The 26,984-nt window shown below is 43.1% G+C and overlaps 1 protein-coding gene across 2 annotated transcripts; it reads right to left on the minus strand.

Moving 5' to 3' along the window:
- On the minus strand, window positions 1–24,320 carry LOC106553673 (uncharacterized). 2 transcript variants are annotated; one of them, XM_087711363.1, is made up of 4 exons: window positions 24,172–24,320; window positions 8,858–8,937; window positions 4,434–4,560; window positions 1–3,191 (listed from the first exon to the last, which is right to left on the minus strand). In XM_087711363.1, exons 1-4 carry the CDS (start codon window positions 24,266–24,268, stop codon window positions 106–108), a joined length of 3,390 nt encoding a protein of 1,129 aa, XP_087567489.1. In that variant the 5' UTR covers window positions 24,269–24,320; the 3' UTR covers window positions 1–105. The 2 variants fall into 2 exon arrangements, with proteins under 2 accessions (XP_087567489.1, XP_087567490.1); XM_087711364.1 differs by lacking the exons at window positions 1–3,191; window positions 4,434–4,560; window positions 8,858–8,937 and adding exons at window positions 16,436–18,549; window positions 19,004–19,136; window positions 23,360–23,442.
- Between the last annotated feature and the right edge of the window lie 2,664 nt (window positions 24,321–26,984).

The following is a 26,984-nucleotide window of genomic DNA, read 5'->3' on the forward strand; positions in this document are numbered from 1 at the left end:
GAATTAAGTTGATTGCTGTCCACAGGATATTTCTCTGCCTACTATGGATTCCTCTTTGAGAAGCATTGTGTTTTCACAAAAACTACTTCCGCATTCCGTACATTTCTATTTCCCTCCGGTGTGAATCCGCTTATGGATAAAAAGGTTATTGTTAAATCTAAAGCTGCTCCCACATTCCAGGCATTTATAGGGTTTTTCTCCTGTGTGGGTCCTTTTATGGGAAGTCAGAGACCTACTGGCAGTGAAGGTTTTTCCACACTCTGTGCACTTATAAGGTTTTTCTCCTGTATGGATCCTGTTATGGAGAGTAAGTTGACTGCTTCGGCTGAAGCTTTTCCTACACTCCATGCATTTATAGGGTTTCTCTCCTCTGTGGATTCTTTCGTGAGAAGTAAGAGAAGCCTTGATAGTGAAGCTCTTTCCACACTCCAGGCATGTATAGGGTTTCTCTCCCGTGTGGACCCGTTTATGGAGGATCAGGTAACTGCTGCTTTTATAGCTCTTTCCACACTCCATGCATTTATAGGGTTTTTCTCCTGTGTGGACCCGTTTATGGGAAGCAAGTTCAGAGTATTGCCTGAACACCTTCCCACAGTCTAGGCATTTATAGGGTTTTTCTCCTGTGTGGATCCTTTTATGAGAAGTAAGAGAAGTCTTTACACTGAAGCTTTTTCCACACTCCATGCATGTATAGGGTTTTTCTCCTGTGTGGACCCGTTTATGAGAAGCAAGGGTACTGTTTTGGCTGAAGCCCTTCCCACAGTCTAGGCATTTATAGGGTTTTTCTCCTGTGTGGATCAGTTTATGAATATTAAGAGCATTATTTTTCTTGAAGGTCTTCCCACACTCCATGCATTTAAAGGGTTTTTCGTCTGTATGTACCTGTTTATGGGACGTAAGGGCACCCTTTGTAGTGAACTTTTGTCCACAATCTACACATTTATAAGGTTTTACTCCAGAATGGATCCTTCTATGGCACATCAGGTAACTACTACTTCTGAAGCTCTTCCCACATTCTATGCATTTAAAGGGTTTTTCTCTTGTATGCACCCTTTTGTGGGAAGTAAGGGAATACCTCATCCTGAACCTTTGTCCACAATCCACACATTTATAAGGTTTTCTCCCTGTATGGATCCTTTTATGGCATATCAGGTAACTACTAGTCCTGAATCCCTTCCCACACTGTTTGCATGTATAGGGTTTTTCTCCTGTGTGGACCCGTTTATGAGAAGTAAGAGAACTCTTTGCACTGAAGCTCTTTCCACACTCCATGCATGTATAGGGTTTCTCTCCTGTGTGGACCCGTTTATGGGAAGCAAGGGTACTGCCTTGCCTGAAGGCCTTTCCACATTCCATGCATTTATAGGGTTTTTCTCCTGTGTGGATCCGTTTATGACAATTAAGAGCACTTCTTACACTGAAGCTCTTCCCACACTCCATGCATTTATAGGGTTTTTCTCCTGTATGTGTCCTTTTATGGGATGTAAGGGAATTCCACATACTGAATCTTTTCCCACAATCCACACATTTATAAGGTTTTTCCCTTGAATGGATCCTTTTATGGCACTTCAGGTACATGCTACTTTTGAAGCTCTTCCCACATTCTATGCATTTAAAGGGTTTTTCTGCAGTATGTATTCTTTTATGGGAAGAAAGGGAATTCGACATACTGAATCTTTTCCCACAATCTAAGCATTTATAAGGTTTTTCTCCTGAATGGATCCTTTTATGGCACATCAGGTAATTACTACTACTGAAACTCTTCCCACATTCTATGCATTTAAAGGGTTTTTCGTCTGTATGTACCTGTTTATGGGACGTAAGGGCACCCTTTGTAGTGAACTTTTGTCCACAATCTACACATTTATAAGGTTTTACTCCAGAATGGATCCTTCTATGGCACATCAGGTAACTACTACTTCTGAAGCTCTTCCCACATTCTATGCATTTAAAGGGTTTTTCTCTTGTATGCACCCTTTTGTGGGAAGTAAGGGAATACCTCATCCTGAACCTTTGTCCACAATCCACACATTTATAAGGTTTTCTCCCTGTATGGATCCTTTTATGGCATATCAGGTAACTACTAGTCCTGAATCCCTTCCCACACTGTTTGCATGTATAGGGTTTTTCTCCTGTGTGGACCCGTTTATGAGAAGTAAGAGAACTCTTTGCACTGAAGCTCTTTCCACACTCCATGCATGTATAGGGTTTCTCTCCTGTGTGGACCCGTTTATGGGAAGCAAGGGTACTGCCTTGCCTGAAGGCCTTTCCACATTCCATGCATTTATAGGGTTTTTCTCCTGTGTGGATCCGTTTATGACAATTAAGAGCACTTCTTACACTGAAGCTCTTCCCACACTCCATGCATTTATAGGGTTTTTCTCCTGTATGTGTCCTTTTATGGGATGTAAGGGAATTCCACATACTGAATCTTTTCCCACAATCCACACATTTATAAGGTTTTTCCCTTGAATGGATCCTTTTATGGCACTTCAGGTACATGCTACTTTTGAAGCTCTTCCCACATTCTATGCATTTAAAGGGTTTTTCTGCAGTATGTATTCTTTTATGGGAAGAAAGGGAATTCGACATACTGAATCTTTTCCCACAATCTAAGCATTTATAAGGTTTTTCTCCTGAATGGATCCTTTTATGGCACATCAGGTAATTACTACTACTGAAACTCTTCCCACATTCTATGCATTTAAAGGGTTTTTCTCCTGTATGTACCCTTTTATGGGATGTAAGGGAATACTTCCTATTGAACCTTTTCCCACAATCCGCACATTTATAATTTTTTTTATGAGAAGTTAAATTAACTCTTCTCTCAATGCTTTTTCGACAGTGCACACTCTTGTGGGGTTTCTCCCTTACTTGGTTCATTTTATGTGAGGTAACATTATTAATGCTGGAGCTTTTTCCAGTTTTGCAGCGGTTACTGACATTGGGCTTTGCTTTGAATCTTTTTCTACTTTGACATTTCCCTGTATTTTCTTTGGAATCACGTTGGGTCAGGAAACAATCCATTCTTACACATTCACGAATTGATTTTTCTCTCCGATTGTTCTTCTTTTCATGTTTCCTCCTTCCCCACTTATTTATAGATGTCTCCTCAGGAATTTTAGTTTTTATTATTAGCAATGACACTAATTTTGGCTCTTGGTTGTTTTCCTTCTTCTGCGTATCAAATGCTTGCGGGGGGGGGGGAAGAAAAATAAATTAGAATAATCTACAACCTTTTTGGTGTCTCTATGCATACATTTATCTACTACAAGGGAACTTAAAAGACTATCATGACTGCTCATCTAACTCTCATTCTTGGCAATTAAAATTTATAGCAAAAACACGACATCAGGACGTGACACACATATTATCTCAACTATGACCCACCCAACTTGCATTCAATAAAATAACATATGCAATGGCAACACAAAGCAAGACAAAATTTGTTGCTAAGTACGAGAACTGCAACAGGCAAAACATCCTATCCCTGATCATCTTCCTAATAACTCTGCAGTAATGACCCAGGGGTGGGTCAAGGATGATTACAAGACTGAATATCAACCTTTGCTGGTCACCACATTGATCTCTTCCTTCTAAGTAAAACTCTGCTACTTAGGAGATCATGAAGGGGTACTGTAATTAATGTCAGGTTTCCGAAAGATGCCCTAATTGGTTCATGAGTCTCAAGTCAAGTTTCAAAAGAAAACTAGTCATTTATTAGAAGCACCATTCGGCAAGACCTTATTGCAGTCAGTTCTGAGCCTCATTTGAATTATAGCTGAACTTTACCACTGTTCCTTCCCTCCTCCCCTCAGTCTGTGTCATAAATCACATTCCCCAATGAGGTGCACCTCTCCCAAGCATGCTACAGTAATCTGAGATCCAACTCTAGCCAAAACTATGCTTGGAATGTACCCCCCCTCTCCTCACCATGGCAAATGTGTGAATTGACAGTAAGAGACCGCCTTCTGCCAATTACCTCCCTGCGACCAATTAGATCTCATAGATTGGGCCTCCTCCGAATCCCATCCGCCAGCCAGTGCCGGCTGGCAACTACAAGGAGGAGGGCCTTTTCAGTGGTTGCCCCGACCTTTGGAACGAGCTCCCCGTGGAGATTCGTACTCTCACCACCGTCCAGGCCTTCCGCATAGCCCTTAAGACCTGGCTAACCCGACAGGCCTGGGGACAAAGATAGCTGCCCCTCCCGAATGATGAATGAATGTTGCCCATTATTTTTACTTATATGTGTCTATGTTATTGTTTGTATCCCCCCTCCTGATTTTATGTGAGCCGCCCTGAGTCACCTCAGGGAAAAGGGTGGCCTATAAATGTTAATAAAATTCCCCCCCCCAAAAAAAATTCCAAATTCCAAGAGGAGAAAAGAAGAGATGAAATCATTTTTAGCAAGTTACATATAGCGGAATCCTTACCTAAAGAAGCCACGATCCTAGATGTTTCCAACATGACTTCTTGATACAGAGCTTTCTGGCTGGGATCAAGAAGCAACCACTCTTCACTGTTGAAATGGATGGCCACCTCCGCAAAGGACACAGGACCCTAAAAAAGGAAGAATCCCTGTGAGCAGACTCGGTCTCCTTTCAATCTGCAAATCCTAAAAGCATTAATGTCTATGGAGATTCTTAGTCATTCATGGTTGTCCCAAAGGTGCTTGAACACTAAAGAGATCCACGAGGATGCCTAATTTTAAACTGGTGTTGGTTATAAAAGATTCTTGATCAGTCCTTGAAGAAGATTCACCATTTTGTGAATCAACCAAAATATACTAATCCTATAGATCAGTGATAGCTGACCTTTTTCTAACGGTGTGCTAAAATTTTGCTTGCACAAAATCCCCCCCCCCCCCGCACATGTGCATGCCCCCCATCCCACGCGGAAAGTGAGTTTTTGCCCTCCCAAGGGATCAGGATAGCTTCCGGATCTGGGGAGGGCGAAAAATAGGCCCAATGAGCAAACCGGAAGATTGTTCCCAAACTTCCAGTGGCCACTTGGGCCTGTTTTTCACCTTCCCTAGGCTCCGGAGGCTTTCCTGAAGCCTGAGAAGGGTGAAAAACAGCCGACGGGGAATTCAGGAATGAACTTCCAGTTTGCCCGCTGGGCCGTTTTTCACTCTCCCCAGGCTTCAGGAAAGCCTAAGGAGCTTGGGGAGGGTGAAAACAGCCTCCCCCGACCCTCCGGAAGGCTGAAAATCAGCTGGGCGGCCTGTGCATGCCGTGCCAGCAAATATGGCTTGCGTGCCATAGGTTCACTATTACGGCTATAAATGATATTAAAATAGAACAAGAAACACAACTAGGTGTAGAAAACGTAGAAAACTATCAACCTACTATGTCATCTTTACAAATACCAGATAATGCAAACAACCTAACTGTAACCTCAGAATATAAATCTGACCACCAAACACTTGGATAGACACTAATATTATTTTATTTCAAAAGAAGAGACTCAGATTTGACACAGATAAAGAACTATAGGCCTATATCATTATTAAATGCTGGTTATAATTTTTTTGCATCAATAATGGCAGAGGAATTAAAAAGATTTCTGAATGAATGAATCCACCCAGATCAAAATGGGTTCCTTCCAAAAAGCCACAGGAACCCTGGGGGCAAGTGACCATGCAATATTGGAATTCAACATTATGCAAACACTAGTAGAACAAAGTCAAACTAGAGTCTTAAGACATATAATTTCAATAAACTTAAGAGCTTGGGAAGAATTCCATGGATGAGAATCCTCAGGGGGGAAACAACTCAAGAAGCTTGGGAAATTTTGAAAAATGAGATTACAAAAGCCTAGTTTAGCACAATACCAATGAAGAAGAAAAATAACAGCTCCCAAAAGAAACCAGCATGGCTACATAAAGAACTCTCTGACAAATTGAAAGATAAAAAAGATAAGTATAAAAAATGGAAAGGGGGGGACATAACTAAGGCAGAATATCAGCAAATAGCCCGAGCATGTAAAGATGAAGTGAGGAAAGCTAAGGCTCACAATGAAGAAAGGCTTGCCACAAAAGTAAAAAATAACAAAAAAAGCTTCTTCTAACATGTTAAAAACAATAAAAAGGTTAAGGAAACAATTGGCCCATTGCTGGGAGAAGGTGACAAGCAACAGGGAGAAAGCAGAACTATTTAACTCATGTTTTGCATCTGTCACGGCTGCATTCTGGACTAGTTGCAGTCTCCGAATGCTTTTCAAGGGTAGCCCCATGTAGAGCGCGTTGCAGGGATCCAGCCTTGAGGTGACTAGGGCGTGAGTGATGGTCTGGAGTGCCTCCCGATCCAAGTAGGGCCGCAATTGATGCACCAGGCGGACCTGGGCAAAGGCTCCCCTGGTCACAGCCGATTAATGAAAAGAAGGACTAGGGGAGACATGATAGCAGTCTTCCAATATCTCAGGGGCTGCCCCAAAGAAGAGAGAGTCAAGCTATTCTCTAAAGCACCTGAGGACAGGACAAGAAGCAATGGCTGGAAACTAATCAAGGACAGAAGCAACTTAAAACTGAGGAGAAATTTCCTGACAGTTAGAACAATTAATCAGTGGAACAACTTGCCTCCAGAAGTTGTGAACGCCCCAACACTGGAAGTTGTTAAGAAGATGTTGGATAGCCATTTGTGTGAAATGGTATAGGTCAGCGATGGCGAACCTTTTTTGCTCGTGTGCCATAAGCGAGGGGAGAGCAGGGGGGGTCTTGCGCAGGGTGCCGCACCCATAATACAATGCACGATCCCCCCAGCGCGCATGCACGCATGACAGGCGTTCCCTCCCCCCCATTTTTTGCATGCTTTTTTCGCCCTCTCCAGGATCCAGAGGCTTTATAGGAGCCTGGTGAAAATAGTCTCCCCCCCCCCCCCCCCCGGAGGGCAAAGAACAACCCTACAAGCAAACCGGAAGTCACTTCTGGGTTGCTTGTAGGGCCGATTTTAGCCCTCCGGAGCGTTCAGGAGGCTTCCCTGAAGGCTATGTGTCAATATTGACCACATATAAGGAAAATTTACATAAAACATTTTATAGGTGACATCTACTACTGGCAAGATTAGCAGATGTTGGAAATGTAACCAGACACCAGGCACTTATTATCATATGTGGTGGACATGTGTAAAAGCAAAGAAATATTGGAGAAAATAAATACATGATTGGAGAAAATAAATACATTGGAGAAAATATTAAAACAACACACAGATGTTAAGCCAGAAATATTTTTGCTAGGCATAATACCTGAAAAATATGACAAAGGGAACCTATATTTAATATTTCATTTCTTGACAGCAGCAAGAATTGTATTTGCACAGTACTGGAAAAATGAGGAAACTCCTATAGAGGATGATGTGATTAAAACAAACTTTAGATTGCGCAGAAATGGATAAAGTGACACTAAAAATAAAAGAAAAAGAAGAGACAGAATAGTTTTCAACATGGAACTTCTTTTATAAATGGTTGCATAGCAGAGGTAGAAATTAGAAGTGGGAAAACATTATTGTATAAAAATTGATCCAGACAATACACTGTTCAGTAAGCACTTATGTATATAATATGAAAATATATAAACTGTTAAAAAATATATATATAAATCTGACTTCAGCTCTTTCTTATGATGACGATTTGAGTACAACCCCCCCCCCCCCCAGTGCAACTAAAACAAATGTATCAAGTAGATTCACAATTTTTAAGAGGTCAAGTTTGGGACTTTTGCCTTATGGACATTAACAAGGCTGAGAATTCTTCAAGAAATGACATGATAGCCATTTCAGTGAGGGAAAATTTAATCGGGGAAGATTTGCTTCAGACCAATTTACAATGTCTAACAGAAAAATGATATATAATTCCGTACAGCAAGGAGAAGCTGAGATGATTAAAATGATTCTTTTATCCAAATAAGAGATCATATTTAATTTTGTCTCTAGTTTGACATTGCTTCTGGATTTTCTGTTTGCAATGAGAAAAAAATGAAATGATTCCATTTTTGTAAACTAGACATGCTTATTGTGATAGAAATAATTTGTACATTATGTTTTGTAAAAGCAAAATGTTATCGTTGTAACGTTGTTACCTTTGACTATACGAAAGAGTGTCGAGAGTTGATGCCTTTTTCTTTTTTTTCTCACATTATACCAGTGTTTTTCAACCTTTTTTGTGCAAAAGCAAACTTTTTTCATGAAAAAAATCACGAGGCACACCACCATTAGAAAATGTTAAAAAAATGTAACTCTGTGCCTATATTGACTATATATAAAGTAATTTTCCCACGGCACACCTTACACTATGTCACGGCACACTAGTGTGCCGCGGCACAGTGGTTGAAAAACACTGCATTATACTATACTGGCTATTTCCCTCTTCCTCTCGTCTTACCTTTCCATTTTTTTCTATGTTATACTTCTATAAACTAATAAAAAAGTTAAATTAAAAAAAAACCACTCATGAACATTCGTGAAAATACCAGGGAAGAACATCCAGGCAACAAGATGTAGATGATACACAAAGCAATTTATGCGTCTGCTGGTTTTATCCCTTTCTCCAACGATTGGGAAACAAGATTATGCTTACAATAAAGTAGATTTAGCCTAACTATTCATGTGTCCTTTCTGCTTTACTTGGGACAGGCAACATGAAGTGCCATGTGGCATTTTTTGCAACCAGAATTATACAACCACTAATAGATCTCCAAATCTTTGTTGAGAGGTCGGCCTAGTTTGACTGATTGTAAATTTAAATTTCTAATTTCCTTGCTGGGTTTTGCTCAGGAATAGCAGTATCATATGTTGAGTCCACAAAGGAAACCAGAGGTCTCCTATTGCTCCCCCATATAAGTGGCTAATCTCTCCTTTCCTACCTGAGTCAGGAATCCGGCAGTTCTTTCACCTTCACCAACAGGAGATGATTCAGTGAACAACGGTGACTCCATTTTGTCCACTGGGAAGAAGAGAGACAGAATGGAAACAGGAAAGGGTTCAAATTCATCTTTTCTAGATTGAAGGGACAAATTAAGATTTCTCCCTGTCCTGCCCTCCATTTTGCCACTAATACACTCCACCTTTCATAGGCTCCATCATGGGAGGCAAGAATAAAGGGAGAAGGCCAAATCCACCACATGCTGAAGAACAAACATCAGTTAGATTGCTCTCCTAACCTTTTGGAACATGGAAGTTTATACTTTGGCAACCAAAGCATTTGCTCAATCCCTGTAATTCCCCCCCCCCTCTGCAGTTTGAAACAGAGAAATTAGTGATATTCTAGCAACCCAGGAAACATGCCTGCAAGGGCAGGTGGTGTTGGAAATGGCCCAGCTAGGATCTGTGTAGGATTTTAGTCAAAACTATCTCTTAAGGAAGGCCAAAGACAGAGAGAAATCTCTCATGATGGAGGAGCCAGAATGCAATTCAAGGTGGCCCCTACAGGAGTCGGTCTTCTGTGAAAGGCAAACCATAGGTTTGTTCTGAAGGGAGGGAATCCCTTTGTGTGCTTTAAGTCTTCTAGCTTAAGTCTTCTTTCAACTCACATTATTAATCTCGCAAAGCCTATCAGGGAGAAATGGAAGAATTGAAGCATATGAAGATCCCTCCTTGTACCCCAAAAGAAGCTTCTCGGACCTGGGGCCCTTCCTGCTTCTTCTCTTCTCTGCCAGGCTCAGAAGGGATCTTGCAGGCAACTGGTCTCCGCTGGCTCTCCAAAGATCCTTCCAGCCTCCGAATCAGAATCTGAAGGAGATGTGAGCAAGATGTTCCTTTAGGCTTCCTTCTCTCCTTCCCCCTCCCCAATTGTTGGATCTCCCCCAAGCACAGTCAAGAGCAGTTATGGGGGCTGGTTTCCCGCTCCCTCTAATCCTCACAATCTCGTTCCCTCCCCTGAGGAGGATCTGAGTCGATCCTTGCCCGCCCCCACCAGATTCCCAGGGAGCGACTCGCAGCCGGAACTACGCGACCAGGCAGACGGAGCAGAGCATGCGCAGTGGGCTAGTCAGTCGGCAGCCAAGAGAGCGCCCCCTGCTGGCCCCTGGCATGGAATCTGGCTGTGGGGGCAGCTCTGGAGGGATGGAGAGAGGGAGAAAGACCCTCAAAGCTTCAAGGAAAACAGACACAGGAAAAGTGAAAGGTTTTCTAGAAAGCAAAAGTGACCTTCCTTCCCTTGTCAAGGGTGGGGGAATGGGAGGGACCATTGATGCTGGGGGGAAAGGGTGGGAGAACTGGACTGGGACCCCTCTCAGGAGACGTTGAGTAAAGGCTGCAGGGCGAGGGAGGGAGCTTGCGAGACTCCTCCCCTTTCCTCTTGGCCACGCCCCTGCAGTGCTATTCCCTCAGACGGAGTAGCGGGGAAAGGATTTCCTAGAGGGATGGGAGGAGCCTATTCTGGCGGGAACAGCGGAGAGGCAGAGCGGTTGAGGTGCCTCTGAGGGAAGAGTCAGCATGTGGGGGGCTGGCAGATCTCTGGGGCTCCTCAGGGAGGGACTCGACTCTCCCTTTCTCTGGACGACACCCCGAATTGGGCCTCCTCCTGGTCCCCTCTTCTCCCTCAGCCTCGTGTCCCCCTCAGGAGCCCCCCCCCCCGGGACCGTTTGAAGTCACTGAGGCGAATGAATCGGACCATGTCCATATTGGATTCCCTTCACGCTCTCTGCCTCCACTCGCCCCCCAAAGACGCCTCAGAATAATGACGACGTTTCTTCTAGGGCTTCATTTTCAAAGGGAAGGAGTGGAATCGCTGGCTGGTACTAAGGAAAGTATTGTCCTTTTTCAATTAATACAGTATTTAATGATATTAAATAGGAAGGTAAATGTAGACGCTGCCTGGACCACCACCACCCCCTGACTCCAAACACAAATCCTTAAAGGCCAAGTTGTAAAAAGAGGCAAAAGGCTGAAATTTTCTGGTTCCCCTTTGAGTCCTCTGGTATAAAGGAAGAAGGGAAAGTTGGAACACTGATATCACCTTAGTCCTTCATTTCATTAAACTAGACATATCTCATTCCTGCAACTATTCTTCATATGTTTTAGCCATAGTCATCTTTGCTGCTCTTCTCTTCACTCTTTCCAGAGTCTCCTCATCTTTTTTATATCGTGGTGACCAAAACTGGATGCGATAATCCAAGTGTGGTCTTTATAATGTAAATTGTTGCATTCGTTGTGTCAAAATCTGCCAAAACCTGTCTGGTCAAACTGCTTTATCTAGGCAAGAAGCAGCATCTGAAGTAAGTCTCGCCAGGCTCCACGCTTTGTGGAGAGTTGATGTAATTATGTTCACACTACTGGCAAGTAAACATGTAGCAAGGTACATAAGCTGTTGATTTTTTTCATGTATGTGCATATGTTTGTTTAGAAGTGAATCTTTTTCTGAATATTTGTATGTACATGCGTGCTTAGACTAGTGTTTGTCTGGTGCAAACTTGCATTAACCCAGCTGAAAGGAGAAATATAACAGTCAGTTTATGATCACAGCTGATGGCTCTTTACTTTAAAAAATTGTTTTATTGATCGTAATAATTGATCGATTATTGATTGTACCACATGAGCGATGTCTTTTTTTAAAGGAGGACTTAAATTGCTTGGTTTTAATTATTTAGTTATTAATTTATCCATGTAAATAACCAGAACCATATTTTCTATTGGGTCAAGGTGTTAAAATGTCATTTTAGTGCCATTTGATTTTGTGATGTCAATGTGATTAGAAAGGTCAATCTAATTTGAAGTGTTAAGCTGCCATGGAATTGCAAGTTAGGAACAACTCCTTTTTGTAGTAGCTTTGTGTTTTTTATCTTAGCTTGGCTTTTTAAATAACATTTTAGTATATCCTTTGTATTGACGATATTGGTTTGCAAGGTTAATACAATAAATTACTGGGAACAATAATTGTTTTGCAATGTAAATGTTTCCTATTTAATATTCATTGAAGAAAATTAAATGAAGAAATCAGATTAATATGCAGATTTCCATGGGGGTGGTGGTGGAAGAGTGGAATAAAACGTTAGAAAGTGCTAGAAGGGGGTGGATCTGATTCAGTTTCACATAGCATAGAAAATGATACACATACATCCATGGAACATGAGGAAAGCTTTCTCAATACAGGATCCACCTATAAAGACAGCAATAAAGCGGTGAAAGGGAAGACCATTACAACTCCTTGTAAATATATGGAAATTGAGCAGAACTTCCTAATTAGATGTGTGGGGAGAATACATGCATCATTGACAGTGCTTTGGCCAACTTTCCCTTCTTCCTTTATACCAGAGGACTCAAAGGGGAACCAGAAAATTTCAGCCTTTTGCCTCTTTCTACAACTTGGAAGGTATTTTTGGCCTTTAAGGATTTGTGTTTGGAGTCAAACAAAACATACATAACAATATAAAGTAATTATACAGCCTTCTGTATCAGGATTCATGTTTAGCCTTTATAGTTCTCCATTCTGCATTGCCTTCCTATTAATTTTACCTTTTCTAATAATAACAGTAGTACTGACACTCATAGTAATATTAATTGTTCATATCACAATTATATTTACATTCTCTATTTCCTGTATTGGCTTCTGTTTTCTAGCCACTTATAAATTCTAATCCATATTTTATAAAAGTCCGATTCTTCTCTTTCTTTTAGTTCCATGGTCAGCTCTTTCATTTCTTTCTCCCTCTCCCCCTTCTCCCTCTAATTTGTTTCCCTATATTTTCCCTCTCTCCCATTCTCTACTTTTTCTCTTTTGTTTCTCTCTCTCTCCCTCTTTCTCCCCTTTTCTCTTTCATCTCTTTCTTGCGCATGCAAGCAAAATACCCTCCTGGGCTTCGATCGTGGCGTTGGGGACAGCGACTCCTTCCACTGCTGCCACTGAGAAGTGAGTAGCTGGCTGTGCTGCGCAGGAGATCCATGCTGCGCAGGAGACTCCTCAGCGCCGGACTCAGGTCAGCGCCAGCCATGGTCCCCTTCATGTTGGCTCTCAGGAAGGAGCCTCAGCAGCCGTCTCTGGATGCAGAGAGGGAAGAGTTCCAGAGCCCTGTGCAGCACAGAACTGGAGCTCTTCCCTCCCTGCACACAACCAGCTGCTGCTGCTGCTCCCCATTCCCATCCTTCCTGAGCCAACACGAAGGGGACCGCAGCTCGCACTGACCTGAGTCTGGCGCTGAGGATTCTCCTGCGCAGCGCCAGACTCAGCACTGCATACCCAGTTACTCACCTCATTGCGCAGTGGCAACAGCAGGAGAAGTCGTTTTCCCCTCCGCCTTGATCCTGGCCCAGGAGGGCATTTTGCTTGCGTGCACGCACGCAAGAGATGAACACAAGAAAAGGGGTGAAGCTCTTCCCGACACTGAGTTACCTGCGAAGGATGTGGAATCGCAAAAGCAGGCGAGAGGTTCGTGCCTTCTCAGGGCGGAGAGCAGATTGCGTAATTGGGTCAGCAGGGAGCCATAGGAGAGGGGCCAAAGAACCGCATGTGTACACTGAAGCATGGGTAACAGTCACTGTTCCCTCTAAGGTGCGCGCGTGCGTGGCCGCGCACGTCGCTAGAAACCTCCGCGCAGAGCTTTCTAACTGCCGCGCAGAGCTTTCTACCAAAGCAAACGTGGGGAAGTCCTTTGCAGGCAGCTAGAACTGGCCGCCTGCAAAAGACCTCCCCAGACTTGTTTTGATGAGCCGCCAGTCCTCTTGCTTCTTCTCCTTCACCAGCAAAGCTCCCGCAGTGGTGCCTCTCTCTCCACACGGAGCACCTGAGCTGGCCCCCGCATTATCCCTCCCCCTTCCTCCTCTGCCGTGCTTTTGAGGCCGCGGGAGCTAGTAGGAAAGCGGCGGAGGTGGAGGCAATGGCAGGGATAACCCAGAGCCCAGCTGAGGTGCTCCGAGCGGAGTGGGAGGCACCAGCGCCGCTGCTTTGCCGGTGAAGGAGAAGGAGCAAGAGGACTGGCGGCTTTGAAATGGTCCCGCCGGCTGCAGATTTGATTCAGCGTAAGCAGGGGCCGAACACATGCTGAGCCGACTTTGCGCAGTGAGGCGGAGTAATTCAACCCCCCCAAAGAACACGTGTCTCTCTCTGTGTGTGTGTGTGTGTGAGAGAGAGAGAGAGAGAGAGAGTTGGATCAAAATTGGTGGCCAAAGGAGTGGAGGGAAGGAAGGAAGGAAGCAAGCCCTGCCCCCTGTGAAAAAAACTGAAGATGGAGCAGTGAATGAATAAGCCATAAAAGCAACAAACAGTTAATGCGTAAGTAAGCTGAGGAGGAAGTTCTCAACTAAGGAAGCAATATTAGAAAGAAATATAAAAAGCTCAATATGCCAAAACACTTATTTTAGTCTTCATTTAATTACTTGTATTGTAGTCTGATGTAACATCTTTTTAAAGTTAACGTTAGTTAGAAAAGATAGGGTACAAAACTTAAATAATAATAAAAATTCTACATTCATTTTGAAAAATAAATGCAATACTTGATTAATTTCATATCTTTATTTAAAATAGTTTTGGCATGGCATATCATTTTATTGACTCAGTTGGAAATGATGTGGATGTTGTATCTGATTCTGAGGCATATATATTCTTAAGTAACATAACATATAGCATATTGTCCAAACTTGCTAGACTATTTAATTGATCTTATTACTTTAAAGGGGGAGAGTTTCATGATAAATTATTTTATTACATTTATGTTGTATTTATATATTATATTTATTACATTTATATTCCACATTATATATTTGTATTGTTATTTTAGTGTTTATTGTCAATTTTGATAGATATATTGATATATCAATACTGATTTTAATCATACTAAATAACAATTACTGCTATTATTTATCAGCATTAAATATTTACATTTTTAATATCGAGTTAGTCATATTTTAGAATAATAGGATTATCTTTTAATAGGATAATTGGCAAAATCTAATTCAAATGTGATGGGTTGCATTCCAAAGGAATGTGAGAGGACAGGTTGCCTGCAAAATGCCAGGACCCAGGACATGTTGGTGCCATGTCTCTCTCTAGCCAGTCTAATGATCTAAAAGCTGAGCAGAAGTCTTTTTTTTTTCAGGGTGAGCGGAAAAGTATAGTGTTTGAGTAGCACATTTTCATGCCTGGCATTCATCAGGCTGAAACCTCGCTCACAATTGGTGCTTGGCGCTTGGAATGTTGCGCAAATGTCCAGCAGACGAGACAGAAGTTCAAACTGTTGCTCTCTTAGGTGCTCAGGCATGAAACTGTGCCGCTCAAACACTATACTTTTCCGCTCACCCTGAAAAAAAATTAGAGGGAACATTGGTAACAGTCTTAATAGGGAATCTCAGCATACGCACATCCCACGTTCCTTTATTTTATTTTATTTTCCCCGCCTTGTTTTACGCCTCAGAAATGGTACCTGTTGGCTTCCGTAGCTCTGCCCATCAACCTCCATCCCTCGGAGTGAGCTGCTTTCCCAGCGTCCTCTGTGCTGCGTGTGTGTCTCTTTTCCCCCACCTCATCTCCATTCCGGCTCCTACTTTCCGGCCACCCACCACACACACACACACACATACTTTGATCTCGGGCAGTCGGCTGCCTTCGGTGAGAGGAGCAGCAGAGGCCCCTCCCCTACTGGCGCATGGAAGGCCAGTTGACCTGGCCTGCTGGGAAGCCCATCAGTCTTCTGGCACCTTTCCTTCCGCCGCTTGGGGAATCCGAGCCACTCCTTCCCTTCAGGCCAGCTTCTCGCCAGCCTCTCCGTGGGAAGCTCCTCGGCGACCCCTGTGAAAAGGTTGTTCGACCCCCCCCAAAGGGGTCGCGACCCACAGGTTGAGAACCGCTGATTCAGAATGTCTTTATATGTTACAGTTTTTTCCAAGTTTACAACCTTTGGATGTATCAGTGCTTCCATTGTGGAAAGCCAAGCTGGTATTTTCATATAGTTTCTTTCCTTACATTTTCCCCATACTAAGAGTAGAAGGTTTCTTACATCGTGTCTTTGAAAGTATCTATGTATTTTATTCTTTTCATATCACAAAAAGGCACGACATCCCAATTGAAGATCATGTGTCCCCCCCCAATAAAAGTAGTCTTCTATGTCCTAAATTTATACATCCATTGAGAAGCCAGGTAATAAAGCTCCCAATCCGGCAGCCCAAAACCCCAATAGTTTTTAGACTCTTGCAGCATTTGCAGTCTTATTCTTGCTGTTTTTTCTTGCATAATATATTTCAAGATTATTGTATTTAGCTCATCAAAGTATTTTTCTCTCTGATTTTATAATGATCGTATGGAACAAAAAAAGTACCTTCGGCATGATATTCATTATTATGGTTGCTATTCTTCCTCTCATTGCCACTTGCAAGATTTTTCAGTTCTACAAGTCCAGTTTAATTTGTTGTATTAATCTTTCATAGTTACCTTCTTTAATCTTGCTGTTAAGTATACTCCCAAATATTTAACTTCCTTTACTACCTGAAGGTCTATTTCTTTGTCAATTCATTTTTGTTTATCTATAAGAGAAATAAGTTGATTGATGTCCACAGGATACTTCTCTGCCCACTGTGGATTCTTTCTTGAGAAGCATTTTGTTTTCACAAAAATTCCTTCCGCGGTGTGTACATTTCTATTTCCCTGCGGTGTGAATCCGCTTATGGATAAAAAGGTTACTGTTAAATCTAAAGCTGCTCCCACATTCCAGGCATTTATAGGGTTTTTCTCCTGTGTGGGTCCTTTTATGGGAAGTCAGAGACCTACTGGCAGTGAAGGTTTTTCCACACTCTGTGCACTTATAAGGTTTCTCTCCTGTATGGATCCTGTTATGGAAAGTAAGTTGACTGCTTCGGCTGAAGCTCTTCCCACACTCCATGCATTTATACGGTTTCTCTCCTCTGTGGATTCTTTCGTGAGAAGTAAGTGAAGTCTTGCTAGTGAAGCTCTTTGAACATTCCAGGCATGTATAAGGTTTCTCTCCCGTGTGGACGCGTTTATGAAGGTTCAGGTAATTGCTGTTTTTATAACTGTTTCCACACTCCAAGCATTTATAGGGTCTTTCTCCTGTGTGGACTCGTTTATGGGAAGAAAGGTCACAGCTTTGCCTGAAGCCCTTCCCACACTCTAGGCATTTATAGGGCTTTTCTCCTGTGTGGATCCTTTTATGAGAAGTAAGAGAACTCTTTAGACTGAAGCTCTTTCCACACTCCATGCATGTATAGGGTTTTTCTCCTGTGTGGATCCGTTTATGGGAAACAAGATCACCACTTAGCCTGAAGCCTTTTCCACAATCTAGGCATTTATAGGGTTTTTCTCCTGTGTGGATCAGTTTATGACAATTAAGAGCATCCTTTTTCTTGAAATTCTTCCCACACTCAATGCATTTAAAGGGTTTTTCTTTTGTATGTACCTTTTTATGGGACGTAAGGGAACACTTTGCAGTGAACCTTCTTCCACAATCCACACATTCATAAGGTTTTTCCCCTGAATGGATCCTTCTATGGCACATCAGGTAATTACTAGTTCTGAAGCTTTTCCCACATTCTATGCATTTAAAGGGTTTTTCTCTAGTATGTACCATTTTATGGGAAGTAAGGGAACCCTTCACACTGAACCTTTGTCCACAATCCACACATTTATAAGGTTTTCTCCCTGTATGGATCCTTTTGTGGCATATCAGGTAACTACTACTGCTGAAGCTCTTCCCACATTCTATGCATTTAAAGGGTTTTTCTCCAGTATGTGTCCTTTTATGAGAAGTAAGAGAACTTTTTACACTGAAGCTCTTTCCACATTCCATGCATTTATAGGGTTTTTCTCCTGTATGTATCCTTTTATGGGATGTAAGAGAACATTTCATACTGAACCTTTTCCCACAATCCACACATTTATAAGGTTTTTCCCCTGAATGGATCCTTCTATGGCACATCAGGTGAATGCTACACTTGAAGCTCTTTCCACATTCTACACATTTAAAGGGTTTTTCTCCTGTATGTACCCTTTTATGATAAGTAAGGGAATTCTTCAGACTGAAACTTTTTCCACAATCCACACATTTATAAGGTTTTTCCCCTGTATGGGTCCTTTTGTGGCATATCAGGTAACTACTACTGCTGAAGCTCTTCTTACATTCTATGCATTTAAAGGGTTTTTCTGCAGTATGTATTCTTTTATGGGAAGAAAGGGAATACTTATTACTGAACCTTTTTCCACAATCCACATATTTAGGGATCTTTTTATGGGGAGTTAAATTACCTCTTCTCCCAATGCTTTTTCCACAGTCCACATCCTTGTAGGGCTTCTCCCTTGCCTGGTTCATTTTATGTGAAGAAACATTATTAATGCTGCAGCTTTTTGCAGTTTTGCAGTGGTTACTAACATTGGGCTTTGCTTTGAATCTTTTTCTACTTTGAGATTTCCCCGCATTTTCCTTGGAATCACTTTCGGTCAGGAAACAATCCATTTCCACACATTCAAGAATAGATTTTTTTCTCAGATTGTACTTCTTTTCAGGTTTCCTCCTTCCCCACTTATTTGTAGTTGTCTCCACAGGAATTTCAGTTTTGATTATTTGCAATGGCACCAAATTTGGCTCTTGGTCGTTTTCCTTCTTCTGTGCCTCAGAGGCTGCGGGTGAACGAAAATAAATCAGACTAGTCTACAACCTCCACTTAGGTGTCCCTATGCATACATGTATCTACTACTGGGCATATGCAGAGAAAGGAACGAGGGAAATGGCAGCATGCATATTAGTTATTAACTTAAAAGATTATGACCCACCCAGCTTGCATTCAATAAGATAATGTATGTCAATTCAATAGAAAGCAAGTCAGAATTTGTTGCTGAGTAGGACAACTTCAAAAAACCAAAACATCCTTTCTCTGATCATCTTCCCAATAACTCTGCAGTAATGGCCCAAAGCCCAAGGATGACCACAAGACTGAATGTCAACCCTTGCTGGTCACTGATCTCTTTCTTCTAAATAAAACTCTGCTACTTGGAAAACCATGAGGGGGACTGGAATTAATGTAAGAGGAAAAAAGAGATAAAATCATTTTTAACAAGTTACGTATAGAGGAACCCTTATGTAAAGAGGCCATGATCCTGGACGTTTCCAACATGACTTCTTGATACAGGGCTTTCTGGCTGGGATCAAGTAGCAACCACTCTTCACTGCTAAAATGGATGGCCACCTCCGCAAAGGACACAGGACACTAAAGAAGGAAAAATGCCTGTGAGCAGACTCCATAGATTTTGCAAAATCACCTTCAATCTGCAAATCCTAAAAGCACAAAGTTCTATGAAGATTCTCAGTCACCCATGGTCATGGTTGTCCCAAAAGTTGCTTTTTATCAGAGGCAACTGGACTTTCTGGTTTTTCTTTGAAAAGGTTTCGCTTCCCATCCAAGAAGTTTCTTCAACAATTAGGAAGTCCAGTTTGGCTCTGGAAAAAAGCACCTTTGGAACTAAAAGCCAAAATGAAAATTCTTCATTGAACATTTTTCTAGATGGACTCAACACATCATATGATAAAAAGGGTAGAACTCACAGCCTACTGCTGACATTCAATTAGTGCATGTTTTATCACCTTGACTAACTCTGCTGACTTAGTGGCAGAGTGCCTTAGACCCACCAACTACCAGAGGCCCGAACATTTCATCATGTTTGCAACAGTGACATGCAGGCAGGGGAGGCAGAGCCTCACCACTGTGATCATGAAAAAAAGAAAATGTAAAAGGAAAAAGGCTGAGGTAGTTGCTGCCAGAGTCACAGTGGATGACTCTGCTTAGTGCTTAACTGTTTAAAAAAAGCCTCTAAAAAGTGCCCTCTACAGGAGGAGGCGGGAGAACCATGTACCTCATTTAGTCTGACTTTATGATTACTCGAGCAGAGTTAAGCAACGGTTAAAAGCCGAAAAATTCCTTATGCACGCGGTTCTCTTGCCTCCTCCTGTAGAGGGCATTTTTTTAGACAGTTAAGCAGAGTCACCCATTGAGGACTCTGGCAGCAGCTAACCCAGCCTGACTTCAGAAGCTCTTGCCTTTTTCTTTTTACATTTTTACATTTTCCTCATGGCAGACAAGAGCAGAGTTGAAATCCTCTATGAAACAGCTGGAAAAGGTATGTGGGTCGAAGGGAGGGGGAGGAATTTAAAATTAATGTAATTTGTAAGTAATTGTATTATTGTAAGTAATTTGTGTGTGTGTTTGTGTTTTACCCACCTCTGCTGGCGGGCTGGCACTTTTTTTATGTCGGACATAACAGCAGGGCGGCTTTTGCCCGCTTTCATTCTTTTTGCCTCACCAGCCATAAACCTCACCGTACGTCACTGGTTTGCAACGTGTCTCACTCCCGCTTAATAACATGACACACACACCCCAGCCACGCCTACCTAGGTTTTGTGGCTCCCGGTATTTTCTTTTAAAAGGTATCTCTCTGTGCATGTGTCTTTCTCTTCAACCTCTCTCTCTTTCTCCCTCTCATTTCCCTTTCTCCTTCTTTCTTTCTCATCTCTCTTTCTCTCTATCACTTGTGTGCGTGTGTTGCCTCTTGAACCATTTCCTAAAAGAGGTGAACCTTTTTTTTGGGGGGGGGGTTATATTGCTGATGTTGTTCTTTCTTCTTTGGAAGATTTTAAATCAAAAATTTCAGATTTGCAGATAAATGAAGCTCTTTCAACACCCCCCCCCCCGGGCGCTGTAGCTCCCTGTCAGCTGTCTGGCACCGCCCCTTGCCCTCCAGCTCAATCCTCGCCTGCCCTGAGAAGAGAAGAGTGACGGCAGCAGATTCCAGAGCGAGAGCAAAGTGCCCCTCTATTTGCCTCTTCTTCTGGCCCTTATTGGTGCGATGTGCACCTTGGCCGCTGGAAAGATACCCTGAGACAGTGGCTGGGCGGCTGCAGCTGATGGTGTGCTTTTAATGGGGGAGACACCATCTCCCCCACTGTGAAGCACGGTAAGTTTAAGTGTGGTGCGCAAGGTGCTGTAAGAGCTGCGAGCAGCCATGGATGCGGCGAGAGCAGTGGCGTCAGCCACAGCCGGCCTAGCCCAATCATAATGCAAAATCCTAACCCTTCAGCTCACCACAGAGTAATCATATTTTTTTTACTTTTACTTTTCTTTTGAAATAATTAGTTGCTCTGTACTGTTTTCTTGTGGCTGATTGAAATCTGCCGATATTTAAGGGTTCGGATTGGCTGAGAAACGGAAGAAATAATTAAATGAATGAATACATAAGAGTCTCTAAACACTAGACTAGAGGGAGCCAGGAGGATGCCTAATTTTAAATTGTTGTTGGTTGCAAAACACATTCTTGATCAGTCCTTGGAGATGATTTGTCATTTTGTGAATCAACTAAAATATAAAATAGAATAAGAAACAAAAGTAGATGTAGAAAATGATCAACCTACTGTTTCAACTTTATTAGAAATACCGGATAATGCAAACAACCTAACTGTAACCTCATTATATAAATCTGACTTCCTCAATCATCTGGATAGACGCTAATATTGCTTTAATTCCGAAAGAAGATTTTGACTTCACACAGATAAAGAACTATAGACCTCTATCATTATTGAATGCTGATTGTAAAATTTTTGCATCAATAATGGGAGAGAAATTAAAAAGATTTCTGAATGAATGTATCCACCCAGATCAAAATGGGTTCCTTCCAAAAAGACAAATTAAAAACAATGTAAGATTTATACTAGATACATTGGGCTATTATGAAGTGCGCTGGGAAAAACAAATGGTGCTGATCTATAAACTATATGTAAAATTACATGTCTTGACTGCAGCAAGAATTATATTTGCACAGTACTGGAGAAATGAGGAAACTCCTATAGAAGATGATGTAATTAAAACAAAATTTAGATTGTGCAGAAATGGATAGATTGACACTAAATGGTTGCATAGCAGACGAATATAAATCTGAGTTAGCTCTTCTTACGATGATGGTATGAATACCACCGTCCCAGTGCAACTAAAACAAACGTATCAAGCAGATTCACAATTTTTTAGAGGTCAAATTTGGGACTTTTGCGTTATGGACATTAACTAGGCTGAGAATTCTTCAAAAAAAAAAAGATATGATAGCTATTTCAGTGAGGGAATATTTAATCGGGGAAGATTTGCTTCAGACCAATTTACAACGTCTAACACAGTGTTTCTCAACCTTGACAACTTGAAGATGTCTGGACTTCAACTCCCAGAATTCCCCAGCCGGCTGGGGAATTCTGGGAGTTGAAGTCCGGACATCTTCAAGTTGCCAAGGTTGAGAAACACTGGTCTAACAGAACAAATTTTGGACCTTTTTTATGGGTATAAAAATGCTGAGAACTTCTTTAGGAAAAGAGACTTTATAGAGTCTGCAGAGAAGAAAAAGAATCTATTCTATGAAGGTAAGCTGGAGGAATGACTTAAATATGGCTTCCTTAATTAGGATGGATTTCTTTTTTTTTTTTTTTTAATGATACATGTACTGTTGGAAGGCTTTAAGTTAGTTATGTGTTTTTAAAATGAGTACGTAGCTATAAATAGGCCTGATGGTTCTTTAAGTAATGCTGAACAATATTCTAAAGTTGATAAAATATTATGGACTATGTTTGAAAATATGAGACGAAATGATACATTATTCCCCACAGCAAGGAGAAACTGTGATGGCGAAAATGATTCTTTTATCCAAATAAGAAATTATATTTAATTTTGTCTCTAGCTTGAAATTGCTTTTGGATTTTCTGTTTGAAATGAGAGGGAAAATGAAACTTTGATTCTCTTTTTCTAAACTAGACTGGCTTATTGTGACAGAAATAATTTGTACATTATGTTGTGTAAAAGCAATATGTTATGGCTCTAATATTGTTACCTTCAACTGTACCAAAGAGTGTCAAAAGTTGATGCCTTTTTCTTTTCCCCCCCCTGTTACACTGTACCCTCTCTTTTCCCCTTCCTCTCGTATTACTTTTCCATTTTTTTCTTTTTGTTTTATACTTCGATAAACTAAAAAAATCCACTCATGAACATTCACAAAAATACTAGGGACTCACTTCCAGGCATCAAGATATAGATTATATACAAAGCAATTTCTGTACTCCTGGTTTTATCCCTTTTCCCAACAATACGAAAACAAGATTCTGCTTACAATAAAGTAGAGTTAGCCTAACTCTTCATGTCTTCGTTCTGCTTTACTTGGGACAGGCAACATGAACTGCCACATGGGATTTTTTGAAACCAGAATTATACAAGGAATTCCATACATCTCCAAATCTTTGTTGACAGATTGGCCTAGTTTGACCTATCGTAAATTTAAATTTCTAATTTCCTTGTGTTTTGCTCAGGAATAGCAGTATCATAGGTTGAGTCCCCAAAGGAAACTAGAGGTCTCCTAATTCTCCACCAGAGTCTCTCCCAGATTAGAAGGCTAATCTCTCCCTTCCTACCTGAGTCAGGAATCCGGCAGTTCTTTCACCTTCACCAACAGAAGGAGATGATTCAGTGAACAATGGTGACTCCATTTTGTCTACTGGGAAGGAGAGAGACAGAATAGAAACAGGAAAGGCTTCAACTTCATCTTTTCTACCTTGAAGGGACGAATTAAGATTTCTTCCTATCCTGCTCAGGAAACCTCCATTTTTGTGTCTTCTACACACTAACTTTCATAGACTCCATCATGGGAGTCACGAATGAAAGAAGACCAAACCCACCACATGCTGAAGAACAAATCTTGAGTTAGATTGTTCTCCTAATCTTTTGGAATAACAAATGGAAGTATATATTCTTGGCAATCAAAGCATTTGCTCAATCACTGTAAATTCTCCCCCCACCCCCCAGACACTCTGGAGTTTGAAACCAAGGAAATTAGAGATATTCTAGCAACCCAGGAAACATGCCTACAAGATCAGATGGTCTTGGAAGTGGACCAGCAGGGATCTGTGTAGGAATTTAGTCAAAATTATCTCTTAAGGAAGGCCAAAGACAAAGAGAAATCATGATGGAGGAGGAGCCAGAATGCAATTCAAGGTGGCCCCTACAGAAGTTGGTCATCTGTGAAAGGCAAATCCTAGGCTTGCTCTGAAGGGAGGGAATTCATTTGTGCGCCTTAAGTCTTCAAGCTTGAAGAGGGAGTTCTACCTTTCTTATGGGGTCACCTTCTACTAAGTCCAACGACTAAGACCCGAGAAGACACAAAGAATTAAGGATAACTGGAATCTTTCTAGAAAGTCTCCAATCCAGTGGAACAGTCTTTTCTTACCTAGTGAAGAATTCTGACCTTGACTTTTATCCTTGGGGATCCCTCTGGAAGACAGATCAGGAGAAAGATTTGCGAGATCCACCCAATTACTCCCCATTCCTGGAAGGGCCTCAGAACCTGGAATATAAGCAAAGAAGAGCAGTTAAGAGAACATGACAAGAGAGGGTCTGGATGTTATTTTCTACCCACAAAACCCTTGTGTCCATCAGTAATAAAGGATGAGACCCAATAGGAGAGTCGCTCCAAAGGAGATACTCTTTGGAAGAACTCAAGAACAATTTTGTTAATGAGGTTCTCTAAGTATCAACTCAAATTATTAATCTCGCAAAGCCTATCAGGGAGCAATGGAAGAATTGAAGCATGTAAAGATCCCTCCGTGTACCCCAAAAGAAGCTTCTCTCACCTGGGACTTTTCCTGCTTCTTCTCTGCCCGTATCAGAAGGGATCTTCCAGCCACTGGCACCACCGGGCAAGCGGTCTCCGCTGCCTCTCCAAAGACCCTTCCAGTCTTCCAGGAATCTGAATGTAAATGGAGATCAAGCAGGGGGTTCCTTTAGGCTTCCTTCTCTCCTCCCCCCCTGCCCCATTCTGTGGTCTCTCCCCATGCACAGCCAAGAGCAGTTATGGGGCGGATTCCCCGCTCCTTCCAACGTTAGAACCTCCTTACCTCCCCTGGGGAGGATCTGAACGGCGGGACCCCCTCCACCTGCTCCGCCGCACCAGATTACCAGGGTACCAACTCGCAGCCTGAACAGACGGAGTAGAGCATGCGCAGTGGGCTAGGCGGTCGGAAGCCAAGAGAGCGCCCACTGCTGGCCCGTAGCATGAAATATCGGCTGCGGGGGCAGCTTTGGAGGGATGGAGAGAGAGAAAGACTCAAGCCGTCAAAGCTTAAAGGAAAACAGACACGGGAAAAGTGAAAGGTTTCCCAAGAAGTAAATATGACTTTCCCTTGTCAAGGGTGGGGAAATGGGAGGGACCATTGATCCTGGGGGGGGGGGGGAGTGGGGGAGAAGGCTGCCGGCCGAGGGAGGCGGGAACTTGCGAGACTCCTCCCCCCTTTCCGTTTGGCCACGCCCCTGCAGTGCTATGCCCTCCCCTCAGGAGCCCCTTTCATCCTTCTCTGATGGGAGCCCCCCCCCCCCCCAAGGGACCCTTTGAAGTCACCGTGATCCCCAGAATGGATTCGTTTCATGCCATCAGCCTCCACTCTGCCTGGACCTCCCAACTCGGACTCAAAAGTGCAAAGCCTTAAAAGTCAAAAAATGCCTCCCAAGTTGTAGAAAGAGGCAAAAAGGGGGGGGGGGAAGACTGAAATTTCCTGGTTCCCCTTTTGAGTCCTCGGGTGCAAAGGCAGGAGAGAAAGTTGGCCAAAGCGCTTTCAATGATGCACGGATTCTCTCCACACATCTAATATTACTAGTCGGTGGCCGGATGGGAAGCCAGTGGGCTGTTTCGGAGCCCGGAACCCTGTGGAGCCAGCACAGGAGGCGCGCGGGCCCGGGTGGAAGGCAGCCTTTTCTGCAGCATCCCCATCCCCTCAGAGCACACTCTGCCTTCGGGAGCCCATTCCCCCAGCTGAATCAGCTGCAGCGGCACCAACGGATGGTGGGATATTCTTTCTTTTGGCGGCGGAAGAAGGAAGGAAGCACTCCAGGAGGATAGTGCACGTGTGCAGCAGTCCCAGGACATCTGCCTGGCGCCCCTCTCAAAGAGAACGAAGCGTCTGCACTGCAGGCGCTTCTTCCAACAGGCGAGGGAGGAAGAGGGGCCGAGGCCTCGACTGTTGGAAGAAGCGGTGTGCCCGCTTTGTTCTCTTTTGAGAGCTGCCTTGCTTGCCGCGGCGCGAGGCAGTGCAGCTGGGGAGAAATCAGGGGGCGAGGAAGGAAAAAGCCGAGCTTCTGCTAGGGACCACCTTCTCTTCCTTCTCCCCCCCAATTCCTCCCCGGCACGCTCGTCTCAAGTGTGTGTGTGTGTGTGTGTGTGTGTGTAAAAGGGGGGCTGGCTGGGACAGATCAGAGCTGGGAGGCTGGCAAAGAAGCCACGGTTTCCCCGCTGTCAAGGCTCTCAGAAGAAGGAGGCAGGTATACTGGCTGGCACTCGCTTCCCTTACCGCTCGCCACCACTGCTGCTGCCCCCGCCCCGCCTGCTGCAGCCCGGGCCCACCTGCCCTGCTTAGCTGGGCAGCTGGGTGGGAAAGCGGCAAGCGGGGGAGTGGCGGTGAGCGGCAAGCACCAGCCAGCATCCCTGCCTTCTTTCTCCAAGAGCCGCGACAGCTCCTTTGCCAGCCTCCCAGCTGACAAAACACATTTTTGCGGTTCTTGGGCCTGGCTAGGTGGGGGAGGCATGTGACTGCGTGGGCGTGAGTGACGTCAAGTAGGCCATGCCCACTCAGTCGCATGCCCCCCCACCCTAGCCACGCCCACAGAACCGGTAGCAAAGAAATTTGAAACCCATCTCTGGACTGGGTGAATGGAAGAGGCTTCAGTAACAAACAGTTGTCTTTATTTGACAACTATGTACAATCCAGCAGCCAGCCTGTCTGACAGCTTGCCCTTATATAGGAATCTGTCAAGAGGGCTCAACCCGTCAGATGTGGAGTAGTTTCCTGTGGGAATGGCGGACCTGAGTGAAGCCTATTGCTTGGCTCTTGATACTTAACACTTATCATCGGATGCTTATCAGATGTCAAACTTCCCAGGTCATAGAAACGGGCTCGCCATGAAGCAGGAGGAGGAGTCATACAGATAGTGCTCTGTAAACCAAAAGTTGATTGTGGACAGGAAGGCTAAAGACATGTGTCACGTAGGGAG

Source organism: Thamnophis sirtalis, unplaced genomic scaffold, assembly GCF_051295495.1.
Source record: "Thamnophis sirtalis isolate CommonGarterSnake01/CBP01778 unplaced genomic scaffold, rThaSir2_p1.2 scaffold_3, whole genome shotgun sequence".
Lineage (NCBI taxonomy): Eukaryota > Metazoa > Chordata > Lepidosauria > Squamata > Natricidae > Thamnophis > Thamnophis sirtalis.

Excerpts from the sequence above, each read along its gene's own strand:
- LOC106553673 (XM_087711363.1), bottom strand. The coding sequence starts at position 24,268 with ATGGGGAGTAATTGGGTGGATCTCGCAAATCTTTCTCCTGATCTGTCT. Across the intron at positions 8,938-24,171 it reads AGGTCAGAATTCTTCACTAG|TGGACAAAATGGAGTCACCG; the intron begins GTAAGAAAAGAC and ends TCTTCTTCCCAG. Across the intron at positions 4,561-8,857 it reads CTGCCGGATTCCTGACTCAG|GGTCCTGTGTCCTTTGCGGA; the intron begins GTAGGAAAGGAG and ends TTCCTTTTTTAG.